At 24.8% G+C, this 20,780-nt stretch overlaps 1 protein-coding gene across 8 annotated transcripts; it reads right to left on the bottom strand.

Moving 5' to 3' along the window:
- Positions 1–986: 986 nt before the first annotated feature.
- On the bottom strand, positions 987–12,267 carry LOC126897254 (facilitated trehalose transporter Tret1-like). 8 transcript variants are annotated; one of them, XM_050670735.1, is made up of 7 exons: positions 12,169–12,267; positions 9,981–10,087; positions 9,817–9,878; positions 9,618–9,753; positions 8,495–8,680; positions 3,051–3,827; positions 987–1,473 (listed from the first exon to the last, which is right to left on the bottom strand). In XM_050670735.1, the coding sequence occupies exons 3-7, from the start codon at positions 9,850–9,852 to the stop codon at positions 1,238–1,240; spliced, it is 1,371 nt and encodes a 456-aa protein (XP_050526692.1). In that variant the 5' UTR covers positions 9,853–9,878; positions 9,981–10,087; positions 12,169–12,267; the 3' UTR covers positions 987–1,237. The 8 variants fall into 8 exon arrangements, with proteins under 8 accessions (XP_050526692.1, XP_050526690.1, XP_050526695.1 ...); XM_050670733.1 differs by having other exon boundaries at positions 9,817–9,869; XM_050670738.1 differs by lacking the exon at positions 12,169–12,267 and adding an exon at positions 11,906–12,131.
- Positions 12,268–20,780: the final 8,513 nt, after the last annotated feature.

Here is a 20,780-nt window from a genome sequence, read left to right as displayed (position 1 = left end):
AATAATTATAACGTAATAATGTGTTAAAAGTTGTCGTCAATGGTCCTTTTTTTTTTTAACTATTTATGCAGTAATATGTTACCAAAATGTTAGAAATATCATAGACTGGTAGTGGCACACACAATTAGAGTTAAAAAATTAATAAATAACAAAATTAGATTATTCAACTTTGTAATTGATATATCTATTTTGAATATCAAATCAAAATATATCAAATCTATTTTGGCAAATTTACATTAAAAACATTAGAAATTAATGATTTTAATTGTCTATATGAAGAAAGTTAGTTAAGAAACTTTATTTAATAAAGAAGAAATTTTTTTAATTTTTGAAAGTAATATTTTTAACTTGATACTATTTGAGATCTTTTGACATACCGTTGAGAAAAATCAGTCCAGCGTAATCTCAGAAAAAGTAGTGAAAGACAAAAATAAAATAAAAAAAAATAATCATATGGTAAGTAAACCTTCTAATACCTTTTCAGCTTCGTTTTGAAGCTTAAAATACTTCACTTTTTCTTAACTTATTCATTCTCTTTGTTAATCATGGATACAAATCAATTTTATTAGTCATAATTGTCTTATTATTAACTAACGTATTATTTTTTTCCGCAATCCCTTCCTATTGTATCGTAGTTTATAATGACTAGCAGTTAATGTTTTTACACAAAATATTATACTCACACTGCGGATCTCCTGTATATCTACTTATTATAGCTATAAATGAAATTGTAAATCTTAGTTTCTGTAACGTATAGTTACTAAATTATTCATAATTACTTAAATTAACTTATTAATTTTATTTTTATAACAGGATATGACAGATTACATACTACAAGAGTTGTAGGGAGGTTAAATAAAAATACTTAGCAAGGTATTATAATTTAATGAATTACTAAAAGGTTTGTTCTACTATAGATTATGTTATACTAGAAAATGAATCGTTAAGGAAATTACAATTAATTTAAAAGAAACCCACAATGTGTATAATAGTGATTAAACATATTTCGTGTTTATATTAAGATGTAATTTACATCATTCATTTAATAAAATAAATATATAACTTAAGTACAGTTTATAAATCATATCTTATTTCTAACCTTACATCTATATTAGTACAATAATAATACGTTTATTTTTTAATCGTGATACCATAAAATAGTGTAATTTACACTAGGAACTTAAAAATGTAACAGTAATTTTATCATGATATATCTATTAAGTTTTAACGGCTATGACTACAGAAAATTCTCATTTTTATTTTTTGATTTAAACTTCTTAAGAATTTCATCAAGAGATTTGCCTTTTGTTTCAGGAAGAATAAATGCACCATACAAAGCACTTAGCAAACAAAATCCAGCAAAAATAGTCCATACTAATTTTATTCCCAAAGTCAAAACAAGAAATGGATAAACTTTTGTTGCTAAAAATACCAATTCATATCCAAGAGAATGCATAACACCAGTCATAGTACCTAAAAAACGGCAGAAAATTTTTTTTTTAAAAATGTAGTGACTATAGTTGTAAATATTAGTGATGGGAAATATCGAATAATAACTATCGAACTATTCGATAATGATTCAAAAAATATTCGATAGTTTATGCTAAAAATAAACTATTCGGTTATGTAAACACAATTCGTATAGTTATACGATAGTTCAAAATATTTGAAAATGCCGATTACTAATTTTTACTATAATTAATTGTACAATAATTTATTTTAAGTATTCGTTAATTATCTTCTTATTATAATTAAGTGTACTTAATAAAAATTTTAGATAGAACTAAATGAATAGTTTTTTTAACTATTCGATAGTTTACTCGAATATTTTTCAAAACTATTCGATAGTTTATTCGAATAGTTTTTAAAACCATTCGGTAGTTTATGCTAAAAATAAACTATTCGGTTGTATAAAAACAATTCGAATACTATTCGATAGTTTATAATATTCAAAAATGCCCATCACTAGTAAATATATGAATATACTAATTAGTAATAATTGAAAATAGTTTTAAAATAATTTCATGAAAAATTGTAGTCTCGAAAAGAAAATATAAATGCTTTAAGTTATACATATATATATATATATAAATATGATTTTGTATCAAATAAAATAATTTGAAATTTTTATTAAATCAGATATTAAAAAATATATATACATACACAATAAATGTTTTTTAAATGTATTTTTCAATCATGTCACAAATACTTTTAAAATATATTTGGAACATGTATTCGAATATTTCAAGAAAAAGGTATAAAAAATATAAATTTTTAAATACTAAAAAAATCCTTTTTTTTAATCACTTATTTTAATTAACTTTTCAGAGAATTAATTTATAGAAAACGCAAACTTACGGGGTTCATATTAATATAAAACAAAATAGTGAAATTATCTACTTTTCAAAAGAACATTTATTCTCATATACTCTATGTATGATAGTGTTTTACCTACGAAAAAATTGATTTAACATTAAAATAGTCGTTGAAAAAATACATTCATGGTAGATTATTCATATATAAGTTTTTCCCATTCTATATCAATGCAAGCGAGTATAAAAGGTCGGCATCGAAACAATCCTAAATTGGCAACTTTAATGATAAGTTGTTGACTGAAAAAAATATCTTATGCTATCAGAAATACTGAAATGGCCCCCCTAAATTTTTTCTTGGATCTACGCCTGTCTCAACTACAAAAACTATTGAGTTCAAAATAAAAATAGTTAAGCGTTCCAAAATGGTTTGATATTTTAGTTCCTATAGCTAAAAATAAAATACAAAAAAAATATGAAAAGTATTTAATATTTCAAATGTAAATACTATTAAAAATATTTTTTAAATTTTCAAAATGAATTTTGTTAAAATTATTTGTAATATTAAAAAAACATTTAGTTACAACTTTTTGACAAGGCTGATGTTTTTATGTTAAAAGATCTATTTTACTAACTTTAAAATTATAAAATATCAAAAAATATTTAACAATCACAATTACAAGCATAGATTTATAATAGAAAAGTTGTTAAAAATTTAAATAAATTAGCATCGCTTACCTTTTACAGACATAGGAAACAATTCTCCACAAATACTAAAGGGCAATGACAGCATTCCTAACAATCCAAAAAATACATATACAAGGAAGCCTGCAACAGGTATAAATTCGAAAGGAGGCCGAACAACATCCTCAAAGATGTACATGTAACTTATTATTGATAGTAGACCTACAAACATTCCTAGACTAGATATTACAACTAACGTTCGACGTTTCGTCTCATATTGCAATGTATAAACAATGCTCCCTATTATCCTAGTGATTGACAAATAAGCAGCGAAAGACAATGGATCGACAGACACATGACAATCCTTAACGACGTCTATCGAATAAAACAGTAATACGAAAAATCCTGTGCCTTGTTGACATACGAAAAATATTAATGAAATTAGCGCTGGCATCCACACTGGTCGACTTGTATAAATAGACCACTTTAATTCCAGAGGCTTCTGCGAGCATAATGTTTCAGTGACTTCAACAGAATTAGGCATCAGTTTTGGGTCACCACCGAACCATTCTTCTACACGTTTGGCTTCCGAATACCGACCCCGAGATCTTAACCACAAAGGCGTCTCGGGGACAAGAAATAGCAAAAGCGCGCCTCCAATTGTTATCACACAAAAAATTTTTGATAAATCATTCCAAGTGAAAAATATGGCCAATATTGATAAGGTAAGCATGCCAAAGCCAACAAGCATTATCACTACACCAAAATATAAAGGTCTGTATAAAATTGGACTCGTTTCAGCTATATATAAAATGACATAACCACCTGTACCTATAAAATATAAAATTGTTTTAATTATTTATTTATCATTTATTAAAACATGTAAGTAGTTCATAATGCGCGTTATAAAAAAAATAATACATCATTATCGTTAATTGATACATTTTTTTGAATACATAAAATATATTATTTGACTTATAAGCTTAAGGACTAAAAAATTGATTTAACTATAATCAGTTAAAACAATCGATTTTATATTTTTAATTATTTGAGTAATCTGTAAGTATCACGGAAGTGGTGTAGCACAGGTGGATTATTCAGGTTCTGCCTTAGCGATGATGTTCAGGTGCTTATTGCTGTTGGGTTCCGGATAGGTGACTATGAGGAAACTTTGACAGTGACACAGACTTTACCCTTTTTTACTGATTCCTTCAGCCATAAAGAAGTTTCGTCAAGTTGACAGCTGGTATAAACATCCTTTCAAATCATAAGGTAGAGCCGACTCTAAATAATTTGGGATAGAGGCTGAGAAGATGATGAATCTATATGTATTACGCCTTAGTACAGTGGTTCTCAACCGGGGTGACATGGATCCGGTGTAGGGGTGACACGAAAATCTCGAGGAAAATTTAAAAAATATTAAAATTATTTCGAAAAAAATCGTTTTACTGTAACGACCGTCATGTGATTGCCACCATTTTTAAACAACTCAATAATTGTTTACACTGAACGGCACAGGTACCACGAAATTCTTATCTCTACGTTGTTTCTATTTTAAGTTTACACTTCATACTTAACACTATAGATCCGATAATTACGTCCGTTAGACGTGTGACAACGCTGCGTTATCTGAAACGAGTTTCAGTCAATTTTCTGTCGTTAGTATAAAGTGTTTGATAGTGTTTATTTTTCGTTGACAAGAGTTAATAATAATTTATTTGTGAAAAATTGACAATATTATTATTAAATATTATTTTGCTATAATCTGGATAAATTTATTACTCAGACCTCAAAACAGATTGAAAGGTCATCATCAACTTTTGGAACGTCAAATTAGAGTGAAGACTCATCATCAACTTCTGGGACTTTAAAATAGAGTGAGAATTCCCTATCGACTGATCGGCCGTCAAAATATACTAAAGTGTCGGTTGTACGATAAATCGTATGTATCCATTGGTTTCACATGGTGTGGTCCAGAAGATGAACTTATTCCCGAATGTATCATATGTGGAAATTAATAATTAAAAATACAATTTTTGTTTTAGCTTCGATGCGAAGCTGAGAAGGTATTAACTTTTTAATGTTATAACTTTTTGAAAAATGTTTGAATCAATACAATTTTTTTATAAGAAATAATATTTATATACTTTTTTCATTCGACATACTTTTTTTTTAAATAAGACTATTTCCTTTAATACAGTGGGGGTTCAAAATATAAAAACGCATATAGACAGTTGAACTTTTTTAACTTAATTTTTGAAAGTGTTCCGGAAATACTGACACTTTTATATATATCTTATGTAATATACTTTAATATTAAAAAAAAAAATTCGGACTTTATTTTGTTTTCATGGTGAAAATAGCTACCGTATTCAAAAATATGTTATTTTTGTGTTAAAATTCTTGGTTTTGTATTTTATTTTATTATAAAGGGATTACACTGATTTTCATAAATATTATATCAATCTAATTGACATAGTATAAAAAGTTAAACATATCTAAATTTTTTTGTTTCTTTGAAGTCGAGAAAAATAACGTTAAAATTTAAACTAGCTAAATTTACATTTTTATTAAGTGACGATTGCGACGTATGATTTCTGAGACGGTAACACTTGGGTCTTTCACGCCTGTGGCACTGAATTTTTTCTTAATTCTTTTTGAGTTAGAAAAAAATGTTTAACTCATTTGATTTTTATCTCATTTAGATTCAATAACTTCAATAAATATGAAGGATCCCATTACTGTAGTCTACTCTCGTGAGAAGAAATTCATATTAATATTATTTTACTAAGGGTTTTTTTTTGTAGCTATCATTTATTTTTTCAGCTCTCACTTGACCTACTTTTTTGACAAACTTTTTATTTAAATTAAACACTATTTACAGATTTGCATCGAAGCGTTCTTTATGATAGTGATTTTAATCACTGTCAGATATCATCTATACTGGACCCAACTATGCCACGACCCCCCACTGTGCTGGGTTTTTTTTTCAAAATTTAAAAATAGTCATTTTTTAGGCCTTTTCTTACAAAATATTTTGATGGTTCAATAACAAGTTTAGGACAAGTACTCATTGCAAACAATTTAACACATAGAATGGATATGTAACGCAGGTGGAGTTGGCGTTATAAATATACACCAGTACGAGCTGAACTACATATCTACTCAATGTATTTAAATGCTTGCAACTCAATGAGTACTTATCTTAACATTGCTATCGAAACATTAAAATTTTTTTGTAAGGGCTAAAAAATGACTACTTTGAAATTTTGAAAAAAATAAAAAATTGTATTTTTACTTTATTCCTTATTAATTATAAATAATAAAAAAAATGCTTCAAAAACATAGATTAAAAGGGCAATAATTATTTAAAATAAATTATACGATGATAACTGGATCAAATGCTATAATGGTTGTCACTTAGATCTGGTTAACTCTGTATGGGGGAAAAAAAGAGTTTAATTTATCTTTTTTCAAGTTGAACTAGTAGTATCTGTCTAGTATAATTGTTTGTGCTAAGTGCAAAGTTTGAATGACGGCATAGGTGCGATAAGTTCATAACACAACCATCTTCTCCACCGGCCAGATTCTGTTATCTATGACCGGTGTATGTTGGCCGTTATGTTTTAAAAGTCGTATACAAATTTAAAGTTAGATAGTTTTGGTTAAGTTTAGTTAAGTGATTATTGGCTAAGAAAATTTTTTTTTTAAATCTGCTTTAGCGAGTTGTAGTCGAATGCAATTAACATAATACATAGATCAAAACTTTTCGTATGGTCGAACGACGAGATATCCAGTATATTGCCGTTAGAATATTGATCAAATTAATTGAAGACTAAAATGATAAAACATAATATTAAATATGACTTATTAATAAGGTAGTTTACATGCATGATATAAGTAGTAAAATGTGATGTCATGTGTTTACTGGAACGGTCGAAAATGCAGGCGACCTCCAACGCGAATAATACCATTTTCAATAATAAAAGATGAAGTTATACAATTAATCATGCGTTATTATATTTTAATAAGAGTGTAATATTTTTAATAAGATGAAAAAATGTGTACTTTAAGTAATAAAATAATTAATAATTTGAATAATAAATTTATTAAAAACTAACGTCCCGCAGAGGAACAAAGAGTGCAGTATAATACATTAAAAAAATTATATTAGTTTAAATATAACAATGAATAAAAAATTTCTTAAATATTATTAAATACTATATATTTTGGTTAAGAATCATCTTTGACTGCCTAACACATAATTAAAATAAAGGTATTAACAAGATGTAGTGTTTGAGATAATAAAAGAGCATCGCTAAGTTCCAAACAAAAAATTGTTTATTAATGATGCTACATTTTAAAGGTGCTACGTTAAACGTTAAACTTTTATTAAGCTACCATTGAATAGCATTCAGATCAAATGATTTTCAATTTTTTGTTCGGTGGTAAATATTTTATTGATAGGTATAAGTTCTTTTATCTTCTAAAACAGACGTAATTGTGTATATTTAAATAAATTGATTGCACTAATTACAGCAATAATAATAATCAGTATAATTTGAACTAATTTTTTTTTATTGGGTTTTTAACAAGTTTTCTTAATATAATAGCTCTAATCAAATATCTTAAAAGTGGAGCAACAATATTAATATTTAAACATTTAAATAATATTGAAATTTGAAAAGCATATTTTAAATAAAACATATACTAATGCAATTTACGATATTTAATGCTGTCAGATTTAAAATATTTATGCTTCTTTATTTACATTTATAGTTTTTTTTAGTTAGTTATGTTATATATTATACAATGACATTAAAATTTTTAAGTTTGAAGTTAACTAATTTTCATTTGATGATTTACCTTTTTTTCGATAAATTATTATTGTAGTTTAATTACTTCAAATCTGACCTCTATCAACTTAAAGAAATTAATAACTGTAAGTAATGTAAAAGTAGCGGTGTTATCAGTACCTTTAGAGACCTATGGGTTAAATTAAATTTTATCTATCATGAATTTGTAAATAGGAATATATAAAATCTCGCATACACCTTCAGTAATGGTAATGTCAAGCTTGATAAATAAAATAGTTCACATTTTTTAATGTTAACTTTGTATAGAAATATAAATATAAAACAGTATAACTGTTAAAAATCAATCAACCCTCTTTTAAAACAAATAAAAATAGTTTAACACTATGATATTGAAATTATTTAAATTATTTATTATTTAAATAGAAATGTGATAAAATTAAAGAAATTTAATTTATGAAACAAAATCTATAATAATACGTTTATTATATGAATAAATGATGCAATGTAAATGTATTAATGTTGCGTCATTTTTTCATTTTATAGTTCATCAATATGGTTAAAATTTCATGATACTTATGGGAAAATGATTATTTTGGAAAAATTAGTCTAGATGAATAATTTTCTAATAAAATTGTTCATTAAGAAATGTTAAGTAATAAATCATAATTTTTATAATAATACCTTCTGTGTATCCAACTAACATCCGAGCTATTATAATGGAATTGTAGCTATCATAAAATCCTAGAATGGCCCAACTAGCAATCATTGGTATGAAAGAAGTTTGTAAAGCCTTTCTTCTGCCAATTTTATCTGCTAGAATTCCCGTTATTAACGAGCCAACTGGACACATCAAGTTAGGCAAACTAGCTATTAATCATATAAAAATACAAAAAGTTAATTATATAATTTATTATACAATACTGCATAATAGTATCATTTGTTATTATTAAACTGGTGTAGCTGGTACATTTATAGGTTAATTTTTTCAAATAATAAAAAAATATTGATTTTACATGTAGACAATTTTAATTAACAACCTAAGTAAAGTTTATATTTAAAACATTAATCGTCGTAAATTTATTAAGTTTCTGAATCCAAACTAACCAATTTTTTTTCCAAGTACAATCGTCTATCAATACAAGAATATTAAGGGTATATTTTTCGGTTGAAATTTTAGTAACATCCTTAGTTTTGAAGAAGTGACATAATTTATTATTAATACTTCACAATAAAATATTCAAATATTAGTAGCTAAAAAATTATTACAAAAACCAAATATTGAAATAAAATAGCATCATTACTACTTAAATGAAAGCTGTGGAAGTAGATAAAATGTTTGGCAAATATCCAAACATAAATATTATCTTGTTACGCTGTTTTGAATATAAAAACCAGTTTATTACAAACGATAAATTATAATTTTTTTTTTTGACAATTACTTTTTATTTGATCCTACAGTGAATAATGTTAAAGCAGTTATAGTGGATTATAATAACCACTGTGTGGGCGAAATTGTCATAGTATAATTTATGAGAAACTTAAACTCATAACTACGTGGAAAATTATAATTAATTATTAGAATTATCTAATTATTTTCACATTTTAAGTCTAAGTAATTGATAATTATACATATTAAACTAATAAAAAATATTTAAATATGCATTTAAATATGTTTGTTATATCAACACAATTATGGAATACATAAGGAGTATTACCAGAGCAATAACAATTTATTCAGTTAAAAAATGTATGTCAGTGATAATAAAATTAAAAAATTATCTTTCTCAAAGTTAAATTTAGCTACCAATCCATGATGTTTGCTCCGTAGTAAGTGTTAATGTTGACGATGGGTCTCTAAGTTTTTCAAAAAGTATACCAGAGAATATTAATACTCCTCCGATGATAAATTGATGAATACTCATTGCACATGTGGTAAATGACTATAAAAAAGTAAACATAAACCCAATACCTTGTTATAATAGAAAAATATTGTTTGTACTTACGAGTTTTAATATAGGTAGACTTCTCCATTTCTTCATATTTGCTAATTAAGTACCTAAAATACCTATACTTTTTAAACTAATTTGATATAACTAATAATTATCTAATAAAACTAATCATTTGCAAATGATAATACAGAATATTATATTAAGAATTTATACTCAACATAAAATGTTATCTAGAAGTAAACGTTGTAAGTTGATCTTCCCTCTTTAATAAACATATAAGAGCACTGTATTTATACTTAAGATTGGTAAACTGCTCCACCTAAAACTGTATAGGGTGGGGGTTAAGATCAATGAATAATTTTGTAGATTCATTCGATTTTATTTTATTATTTTTATTTACTAAATGTAGTTGGACATAAATCAAAAACACATAATAACCGTTTAAACATTTCATAACTGAAAAATATTTTTAATTTAAAAAAATTTTTAATTAATAAGATTGTCTAGAATTTTGTTGAAACTATTTGTTCATGAATAATTAACACTGTGTTTCCATTTATTATTTTTTGTATTGAATCACATACATAGTTATCAATAAAATACGAATAAATACAGATCCAAAGAATACTGTTTTCTTATCTTCTCTAGTATTATATAAATGAGTCATTTTGTTGTATAAGCATCAAATAATCAACAAATAAATTCGCATTAGTGCAAGCGTGTGAATTCTAAACAAGAAATGAAACTGTTCTCTTTTCAGTTAAATGCAATTATTATATTATAACTCTTGTATATAATAAATATGTATGAGGCACTCAGACCTGAGAGATCAAAGTAACGAAAAATTAATTTTGAGATAATTGAACATAAATATTGATAAATCTTATTTTATTTTATTTGCTTTAGAGAATAGAAAATAAATGTTTAAAAAAATCCACAATGATCTTTATTTGTTCAAAAAGTTATTATTTTACTTTTTTCTATACTTGAGTTATTACTCTAAATTAATGATATTTCAATGCAAGTTTACGGATCTATTACGCAAAGGTATTAATGTTTTAAATTTTCAAATAGTTTAAACCATTTTTTTTATAAAACAATAGATGTACAATTTTCAATTTAAAAACGTATTTTTAAAAAAAATACATTGACTTACAAATTAAATATTTATATTCAAAAATAATAATTATTTAATTAGTATTTGAAATAGATGATCAACACAAAAAGGTTGTTATATATGTAAAAGTGACTACAACAGAAAAGGCATTTCGTCCTACCAATTACAAACTATTTAAATATTACTCAATTTAATTTGTGTTTTAATAAAAGCACAGGTTAATATCTAAAGAATCAACCTGACTTAAGTAATGTATATATTATAGTATAATGGTTCATTTTGTTGTTTTTATTCAATTTTTTTTTTTCGTGTCATTTAATTGAATTAATTATTGAAGAAGTGTTCATCATTTAAGAAATAATAAAGTACATAATTTTTATACACGACGTAATATTTACAAAGTTTAAGCTGCAATTCTCTCCGTTGCAGATACTATCGACAAAAACTTTTGGACCAGTATCTCAGAAGTTATTACCAATTTAAAGTAATGACTGCAGGTGAGGGAGTGGGTGCTGCTATTTTTATCATTAGACATTCCTTGGCCTCACTTCTCTTCCCGCCTAGGTGTATAAATGTTGATAACTTTTGAAAAACCGGTCCAAAAATTATTATTGACCAGTCATTATCTTAATTAAATAGTTTTCTATTTTATTCGCTAGTAAAATATATATGATTCCATTTAAAAAATTAAACTAACACCCATATAAAACATAAGGGATGCATATAAAAAATATTTCATGACAGATAAATGAAGAACATATGTAACTAACAAAAGCCAAAAAAAAAATCACAAAAAATTATTATTTCGAGAGAATTGAATGGTTAGTGTTAAATATGGTTAATAGTAAAATTTTATTTTATAATGACGTTTTATGACAAAAAAACTGTTATTTGCGATTTAGAAATTTACTTAATAATTAATGCTAACTGGAAAAATGTTAAACATAAAAATAGACAGTGCGCGATGGTTGATTGTTTCTTATACTATAATGTGAAAAAACTAAACATGTATTATGTTGTACTCACGTTCTTTCGGCCTGTTAATGTAGATATTACATAATAAGAAAAACCTAACTATATTGACAAAACTAATGCTACTTAAATATAGATTATTTAAAATAAAATATGACGAGATGTTCATACAGTTTTGTATTTGAAGTCATGTGTTAAAAATTATTCACTTCTATTAATGTAATAATTAGTATTATAGACTAGTAATGAGTTATATTTCACTAGATTATAAAATAAAAGATGATATACAAGTTGTATAAATTTATTACTCTACTAACTTGTTTAACTGCTAAGGATTTTTTGACTGCTATAACAATCATTGTCGTACAACTCATACAGTAAGTATAAACTGACTAGTCCTACTATCAACTTCTAACCAAACATAATTTTATGCATATAATTTATACGGAAAATCACACACTGATGTTATCAAATATCTTTATCATTGAGTTAAAAATTATAGTTTATATAATAACTAGATTTAGCTATGAATTATTACAATTATTTTTTGTGGTATATAAAATATCTTTTATCCAACATACTTTTATACTTTAATTTAAAATACCATATAAATGGGAAACTACAATGAAGGGATCATTTTTTTTCATTTATTTGAAATTTAAACTGAATGATTTATAAGTATGATACATGAATAAATATTTAATATACTAATTAAATTTAGTACAGAATTTATATTGAATTTAGTATAGCAAATTTTTACGGAGATATAAAAATATATAGGTTGTTGTTGTATACAAACTAATTCTTTTAATATTAGTCCATTCGATTACTCTTGAAATGATGATGTACAAAAATTATTTTCGGTATTTTTTAATTTTATATATTACTTGATTTATTAATTGTAAAGTTTTTTTTAATTCATTACTTATAATGTGTCAACGTTATTTTGAACAACAACATACATATTTAACTATCTAATAAAAAAGAAAATTAGATAACTAAGAAAATGATTAATCAAAAATGAGTTTTAAAAAATTACCTCAGTAGTTAATAACATTTTTAAATATTAAGTGGAGGAAGAACATGGCAGAATAATAAGTTATGATAAAAATAACATAACCCATACTTCACCTCCACACAATATTTTAAAATAGCTATAACTTCCGAAATAATAAATTGAAAGTTGAAATCGGACAGTTATTTTCTAAATTAGGGACGGCCTAAAAGACGGACCGTCCACCACGGACTTCCAAAAACTTCCAATATATTCCAAAAAGTTCCAGAAAATTATAATACACATAATATAATTTGTTGGGGATACATTATGGTCGGGATGGGTTAATTATATATATTTAAATACGGTAGATATATTATAATAAGTACCGATGGCATATAGCTATTGCCCGTCCGCTGCGGCGTGTTCGCCTCGCTGTCGCATGACAACAATCTTCCATCCACCTGAAATGAGCTCAAATAACATTAAATGAAATCTACACGTATTTATATAGGTATAGAATTAAGCGTTTAGTCTTAACTACAAATAAACGTAGTTAATTAATAACACTAATGAACCCATGTTCTCACCTGATATATACTTACACAATTAAAAAAAAAATTGTATACTTTTTTTAGGTCGTAATTTATTAAGAAACTATTTGTTATAATTAAGTTCTATTACATTATTCATGCCCAAATCAGAAACAACGTTGTTAAAAATTATTATATTTTGAATTTACACATATTTTAATTAGTTTTTTTATTAAAATACCCTATGCTTGTGTATCCATATGTGTCTTTGTTATGATATTTTTTATGAATACTAAAAATTGAACTACTTATTAGCTTAAATAACGAAAAAAGTGCTTTTTTTACAAAATAATCACATAAAATATTTTAAACCTGTTGTATCAATGTCAATTGGAGATACAACAAAGTTGTATATTACAAGTTGTATATTATAGAATATTCTTATAGCTTTACTTAGATTTATCTAATATAGTATCTTACAATTATGTAACAGTTATAGAAAACATTAAGATGTTAAATAAAATGTTTTACTTCCTGCTTTAAAGAAAATATACTATATTATACTCCCATATGTTGAAATAAAAATGTGTCCTTATATTAAAAAATAAATAAAGTCCACTTTCAAAGGATGGTCAGTAGGAATAAAACAATTTTTATTTTCTTATAGTGTAGTAAACATTAAAATATGACTTTTTTTTATTGAAGACAGTGAACCGAATATATTATTCATTAATAATTTAATATATATATATTGATTTTAAATCGTATATTGTTTTTATTGTTAATAAACACGTTTACTTATTTACAATATTATTAACATCAATATATACTGGTACATCTTTTATTGATAATTGTTTTATTTTTAATTTGTTTTACTTATTATAAAAGGAAAGAAATTGATTAGATATATTTGTGAAGATTTACTTTTGTGCATTAAAAATTATTGTCTATATTTGAAACTCAAAGTTATTTTATTATTATTATTATCTGTATACAGAATGATCGGTTTATCATGAACCACTTGATTACTCGTAAAATAAATACAATATTGCAAAAAAAAAATTTAATTTCTTGATTTATCATCTAATAATTACTTTTAAAAATTATCCCTTATAACTTAGAAGGGCTTAAACTTTATTTTTTGTTAATGGCAACATACATATTTAACTAGCCTATAAAATTGAAAATAATCTTATTAAAACAAATCTACACGAGCAGAGACAGCGAAGATTATATACATTATGTATATTACATTAACAACAGCCAGTAAGTTAACGGAACAGTAATCGTTCATTACATGGGTTCTACGGAAAACGTACATTCTACGCACGGAACAGACGAGCGAATATTCACATAAAGTACATTCGTACAGCTCCATCGCAGTTAAAGGGCCAACGTGAACTGTCTCATCAACTGTCAGGCAACGTTTACAAAAAACTTGTTTGTTCCGGCGACATACTTCCTAGTCTCGAGGCCGTGTATCACCCGACAGACAAAAAACAAGTGAAAAACACATCGGATTTTTTTCAAAATTTTCAAATAATATTTTACGGTGCTGTTTTTGTGATATTAGTTATATTTATATAACTAATGGCAATTAGTTATAAAGACTGGCAATAGCATATACATCAGTAGCTATTATACAGTATAACTGCAGCCCCTGACCGTCCGGCTCACGGACTGTACAATCCGTATTTTATCCCTCTAAATTAGATAATTTATTATTTTATTAGCAAGTTAACCCGTAAATGATACAGTGCACTGTCATACACTGTATTTTTTAACATATCAATTAGAATATTGATAATATTACAAAGAGGTTATATATGTCTTTATAAAGGTCTACTATGTTGGATTCGTTTCAGCTACATGTATAAAACATAGCCACCAATTCTTGTAAAATTTCAAAAATAATAAATGCGTTTATAAATAATTATATTTAACTTTTCAAATTTCTTACTTATAATAGTATAATAGTTTTAGTCTAGGGGAATTTTACATAAGAAAACCTTTACTATAAAATTATTTAGGGTCTACCGTATAATTTACCTTTAAATATGCCTCTACACTACAAAGAATCTATGCTCATTAATTATTGATCAAAATTGAACATAATTATATTGTACATCATGTATATTTTTCAACCAAATCATTAAACTAAGATAACAATAGAGCTAAACCAAAAAGTAGTGTTAATAAGGAAATTTTTTAAAAGCTATGGAGTTAATAAGAAAGCTAAGTAGTACAAAATCTCCTAGAAATTGTTTATATATGAGTTTTTCAAATGACTTCAATTTCATCACAGATTTAAAAGAACAAAGTAAAAATAGACTGCATTTATGTGTTAACGTTTTTTTTTAGTTATATATATATATAAATTTTATTTTTAACAAAATAAAATACTATTCATAATTTATATAAAAAATAAAAATCAATTAATAAAATTTTCATTAATCAAAACTTTTGAGAACAATTTTACTAAAAAAAAATTAAATTTTATTGTAAAATTGATTGAATTTCAATCAATAATATGTAATAATATCATGTAGGCATGAAGGAAAAATTCGTAGCTTAAAATCTAAATAATTTCAGAATGATGTAGAAACATTCAAATAGGTTTATTAATATTTTAACTATAAATGAACTTGATGTTGTGTCTACAAGAATTACTGACTTTACTAAATATTATTAAAATGTTTAATTTTTCGAAATAGTATATTAAATATTGCTTTATTATTGTATGTTAAAATCAATATTAAAAGTTTCCTGTTAAAAACTTAAAAATTAGGGGAAAAATATGCCAATGCCGTAAAAACAGATAATAGTGACAATAGGTCACTCTTCATCCTATTGAGAGTTTTCCTATCAAGCTTCCGGCAGTCATACATAATTTCTTACTTCCAATTAGTATCAATTATAAATAATTATTCAAATTAAATTAATATTTAAATATAAGATTTAAATTGATTTACATTAATATAATTTTTTTATCTTAAAAAAATTTAACAATACAAATTTAAAATAGAGTAATTGCTTTTTTTAGCTATTATGTTAGAAAAGAGTAAAGTACATACTTCAAGTATAAAATAGAGAATAGTAGTACATATTGTATGTTTAAATTACTTGTATGTAATAAACTTAAAAATAAATCATAATTTCAGAACTAAATTTCAATACTTATTAATACTTAACTACATAATACTATTATGTAGAAAATATGATACATCCCTTTCTCTAAAAATGTATTAAGTATTAATATACCAAAAAGTACAACAATATGGGGTAGAGCATAATCATCATCATGCATTATTCAAAAGAATATTAATTTAAAATCTGTCGATTTTAATCTGTTTAAATCTTCAGAAGAATTGTTAACATTAAAAGGATCACTAAACTTTTACTAGCATTTAATATTTCATCTTGAACATAGCAATTAAAATTTTGTTTCGAAATAATTTTTATTGGTTTTATTAAAAATAAAACTTATATATAGGCTAGTGAATAATTTTTTGATATTATTTTATTTTATGGTAATATACTTTGCAAATTTAGTAAAACTAATATCCAGTAACTTCAAATTTCTAATATTGTAATAAAATAGTAAATAATTTAAATTTATTAATAGAACTAAGAATATTTTCTTAATAATATAATAATGTTTAATATAGAATAAATAATATTTATTTAATTATTCTGTTAATAAAAAATGGTTTTAACATTCTGGATAATTCAGTAAATTAAACTAATAAAAATTATTTAATATATAATTAGTGTTTTCTAACTAGATCTTACATTTTTTAAATATTTATAAATAAATATAAAATAATAACAATTATTTAATCCTAAAAATGTTTAAAAATCAAAGTCTAATCCAACCCAAATGGAAAGTATTTTTTTAAATATATTTACTTAATATTTTAAGTAAATCCCTTCTATAACTTTGGATGCCGTACCTAAACCACTTTTTTACTAGAATTTCAAACAATATATCTGTTGTTTTAAAATTATTTCTAACAACATCTGAAAATAAATCAATCAGAATTTAAGTATTTAGAGATTTCAGATAACTAATAGGATGTTAAGTAAAATTTAAAACTTTAAAAACATTATTTAAATAGTTTTTTTAATAATAATTTTATCATAATATAAATATTATGTTTAATGTACAATCCNATATATAACTAAAAAAATATTAAAATAATTAATTTTTAAACTAATTAAATTATTTTTTTTTTTGCCATTGGCAAAATAATATATTACCCAATTGGGTTATTAAATTTGAAAGTACTACAGAAAACTTATTTTCTTCAAAAAAAAAACCTAAGATTCACTAGAGAACCAAATTTTTATTATAAGTACAAATAATTAATGAAAACAAAAAAAGTTATCATTCCATTCATTACTGTCTAGTAAAATCTTTAGTTATAATAAAAAAACTGTATGTTTATATCATACAGGAAGATTAGATATATATATATATATATACAGAGTGTTCAGTAAATAAGGAAACAAATTTCTATTGTACTCATTGTTTGTAACAATTTAACTGTTTCCTAACTTACTGAACACCCTGTATATTAATACACTATTCAGTAATTAATGAAACATGTCAATTATTACAAACAATGAGAAAATAAAAACGGTTTCCTACCTTTGAACACTATTATCCATACAATGGATACATATCACTATAGATTCTATAGTTAAAAACTACCTTTGAGAAGTCCTGTAGTGTCTCTTGGGATATCTAGTGCTAATAGGGTAGAGTAGGTTCTTTTTTGTACAACCAACTGAAAACATGCAAGTTATAAATGATTGCGCCTATGAATCTTCATAAAAATTTAGGAAACAATAATTAAATAACTGAAGTTTTAGGAATATAAGTATAATACCATACAAATTACACAAAAAAAAAATGAGTAATATGTGTTCCCTTACTTGTTTATTAGACATGATAATTAGTATTATTACTAACTATAATTATTATTATTAATTAAAAATAATTTGCATCTTCAATGAACACATGAAATGCATTCAATTCATACATCAATCAATTTTTATTTGAAATGCACGACATTATCTCTAACAGAAAAATGTCAATGACAGGGTTTCCCGCCTTTTATTATGAAAATATTATTTAGGTGTTATACATTCCTACGTGATCGAATAATAAGTATGGTTTGTTCTATTTTAAATAGGATACACGTGTAAACTAAATGCAAATTCTTAGAAATTAAATCAATATTTTATTGGAAGTCACATTTAATTTAATTTCTACATCGCATCAACGAAACTTATTAACCTCCACATAAAACACTCCACTATATTCATACATTTAAGTTGAAATAACAATTTACCCTCACTAGACAACACCGCTTGGTGCATTTCATCGATTTTTTGAAGTAATTGCTATGTTGTATTTCAAAATCACATCTATTTTGAATAAAATTTATTTTACATCACAAATTTCAACTTTTGCAACTTCTACAACGAATTAAAATATAATACCGCTAATAAGTCCCGAATTTGACTCTTATGTGATGTTAAATATTAATTATTCATTTCCAATGTATATGAGACGTCCATTACACGACACATTTATATGTTGTATATGTGACTATATCAACATCATATATCTGTTAATATCATCACAGAACACCGCGTTGTAATCGATGTTATCGGACCTGTTACATTTTGTATTTTATTTTGGTTTGATATTCGCTCACATAGTTTAAAAACAACAATGTTATGTTATTAATAACTATTAAGAGCATTCATTTATATAATTTTCATAATGATTAGATTACAAGTGTTGCTTATAATTCTATCAAGTTTTAGCTTCGATGCTAAGCTGAGAAGGTATTAATTTACCACGATGTGTTTTTTTTTATGTCTGTTTATAGTTTTTCTCAGCTTTCATCGAACGGATTTCTTTCGACGATACGTCAAAAGATCACAAATCGTATCTAGTCGAAGACATTATCCTCAAAAATTGAAAAATTTTCCCTCGTTTCCCATAAATGGGAGAAATCTCCAAAAAAATTACAAATTTAAAAATCGGTAAATTTTGTCATTTTTTTCACTTTTTTTTCTTAAAACTTCCATAACTTTTTTAAAAATCAACAAATCAACATAATTTTTGTTATACTAAAACCTTAGATATTTCCCTTTCATTTGATATCATTTTTTTGAAAATCTAACACTTAACCTGCTCACTGGGGGGATTTAAAATAGCAACTTTTTTACAAAAACTAAATTTTTCAACTTAACTTTTGAAAATGTTCCGGAAATATTCACAGTTTTATTTAATCTTAAATTAAAGCTTATACTATATATTTTGCTAAGAAAAAAAAAAATTCGAAATATACATTTTCTTTTTGGTGAAAATGTCTACCGTATTCAAAAATATGCTATTTTTGTATTAAAATTTTGGGTTTTGTATGATATATTATTTTAAAATATGTTACAAAGGGAATACACTGACTTTGATGAATATTATATAATTTAATTGACATAGAATAAAGTTCTTAAGACATAAACTTATTAAAATTTTTTTACTTTTTTAAAGTCGAAAAAGTAATTTTTAAATTTGAGTTAGCTTAAATTACCAATTTTATCATGAGACGAAAGTAACGAACAGTTGCCGAATAGGCAACACTCGTGTCTCTCACTCTAAGGGTACGAAGTTCAAATCCACCTATATTTATATTTTGCATTTTTTTGAGTTAGAAAAAAATTTTCAAATCATTTGATTTTTATCTCATTTATATTCAATAACTTCAATAAATATCAAGATCCCATCACTATAGACTCCTCTTGTGAGAAGAAATTTCTTAATCATGTTAATATTATTTATTTATAAATTTAACGGGCTTAGCCCTTTTTACAAAATCAGGTTATTAAACATTTTTATAAAATAATATCAATATAAATATAATTAACAACGATTCAATTATTTTACTATGTGGTTTTTTTTGTGGCTACGATTTATTTTGCCAACCCTTAATTGACCTACTTTTTTCAATGATACGTTAAATGATTACAATTCGTATTTAGTTGAAGATATTACTATTAAAAATTGAAAAAAATTCCTTAATCAAAAATAAGTAGCTTAACCAGCTTTTTCCATACAAACAATTAAAATCATTAATTTCTAATATTAGCTTCGATGCGAAGCGGAGAAGGTATTAATTTTACTATGATGTGTTTTTTTTTTTTTTTATGTCTGTTGCCACTTTTTCTCAGCTCTCATAGGACCGATTTCTTTCAAAAATACGTCAAAAGATCACAAATCGTATCTAGTTGAAGACATTACCCTTAAAAATTGAAAAAAATTCCCTCGTTCCCCGCAAATGGGGGAAATATCCAAAAAAATTACAAATTTAAAAATCGCTAATTTTCG

The sequence above is a fragment of the Daktulosphaira vitifoliae genome, unplaced genomic scaffold (assembly GCF_025091365.1).
Source record: "Daktulosphaira vitifoliae isolate Bord-2020 unplaced genomic scaffold, ASM2509136v1 Scaffold_2, whole genome shotgun sequence".
Classification (NCBI taxonomy): Eukaryota; Metazoa; Arthropoda; class Insecta; order Hemiptera; family Phylloxeridae; genus Daktulosphaira; species Daktulosphaira vitifoliae.
Note: the sequence above shows the minus strand (reverse complement) of the source record. Positions and strands in the feature narration are given on the sequence as shown.

Coding starts and splice junctions, on each gene's coding strand:
- LOC126897254 (XM_050670735.1), bottom strand. CDS start 9,852: ATGAAGAAATGGAGAAGTCTACCTATATTAAAACTC. Junction 3,828..8,494: donor GTTAGTTGGATACACAGAAG/GTATTATTATAA, acceptor TATATTTTATAG/GTACAGGTGGTTATGTCATT. Junction 1,474..3,050: donor GTTTCCTATGTCTGTAAAAG/GTAAGCGATGCT, acceptor GCCGTTTTTTAG/GTACTATGACTGGTGTTATG.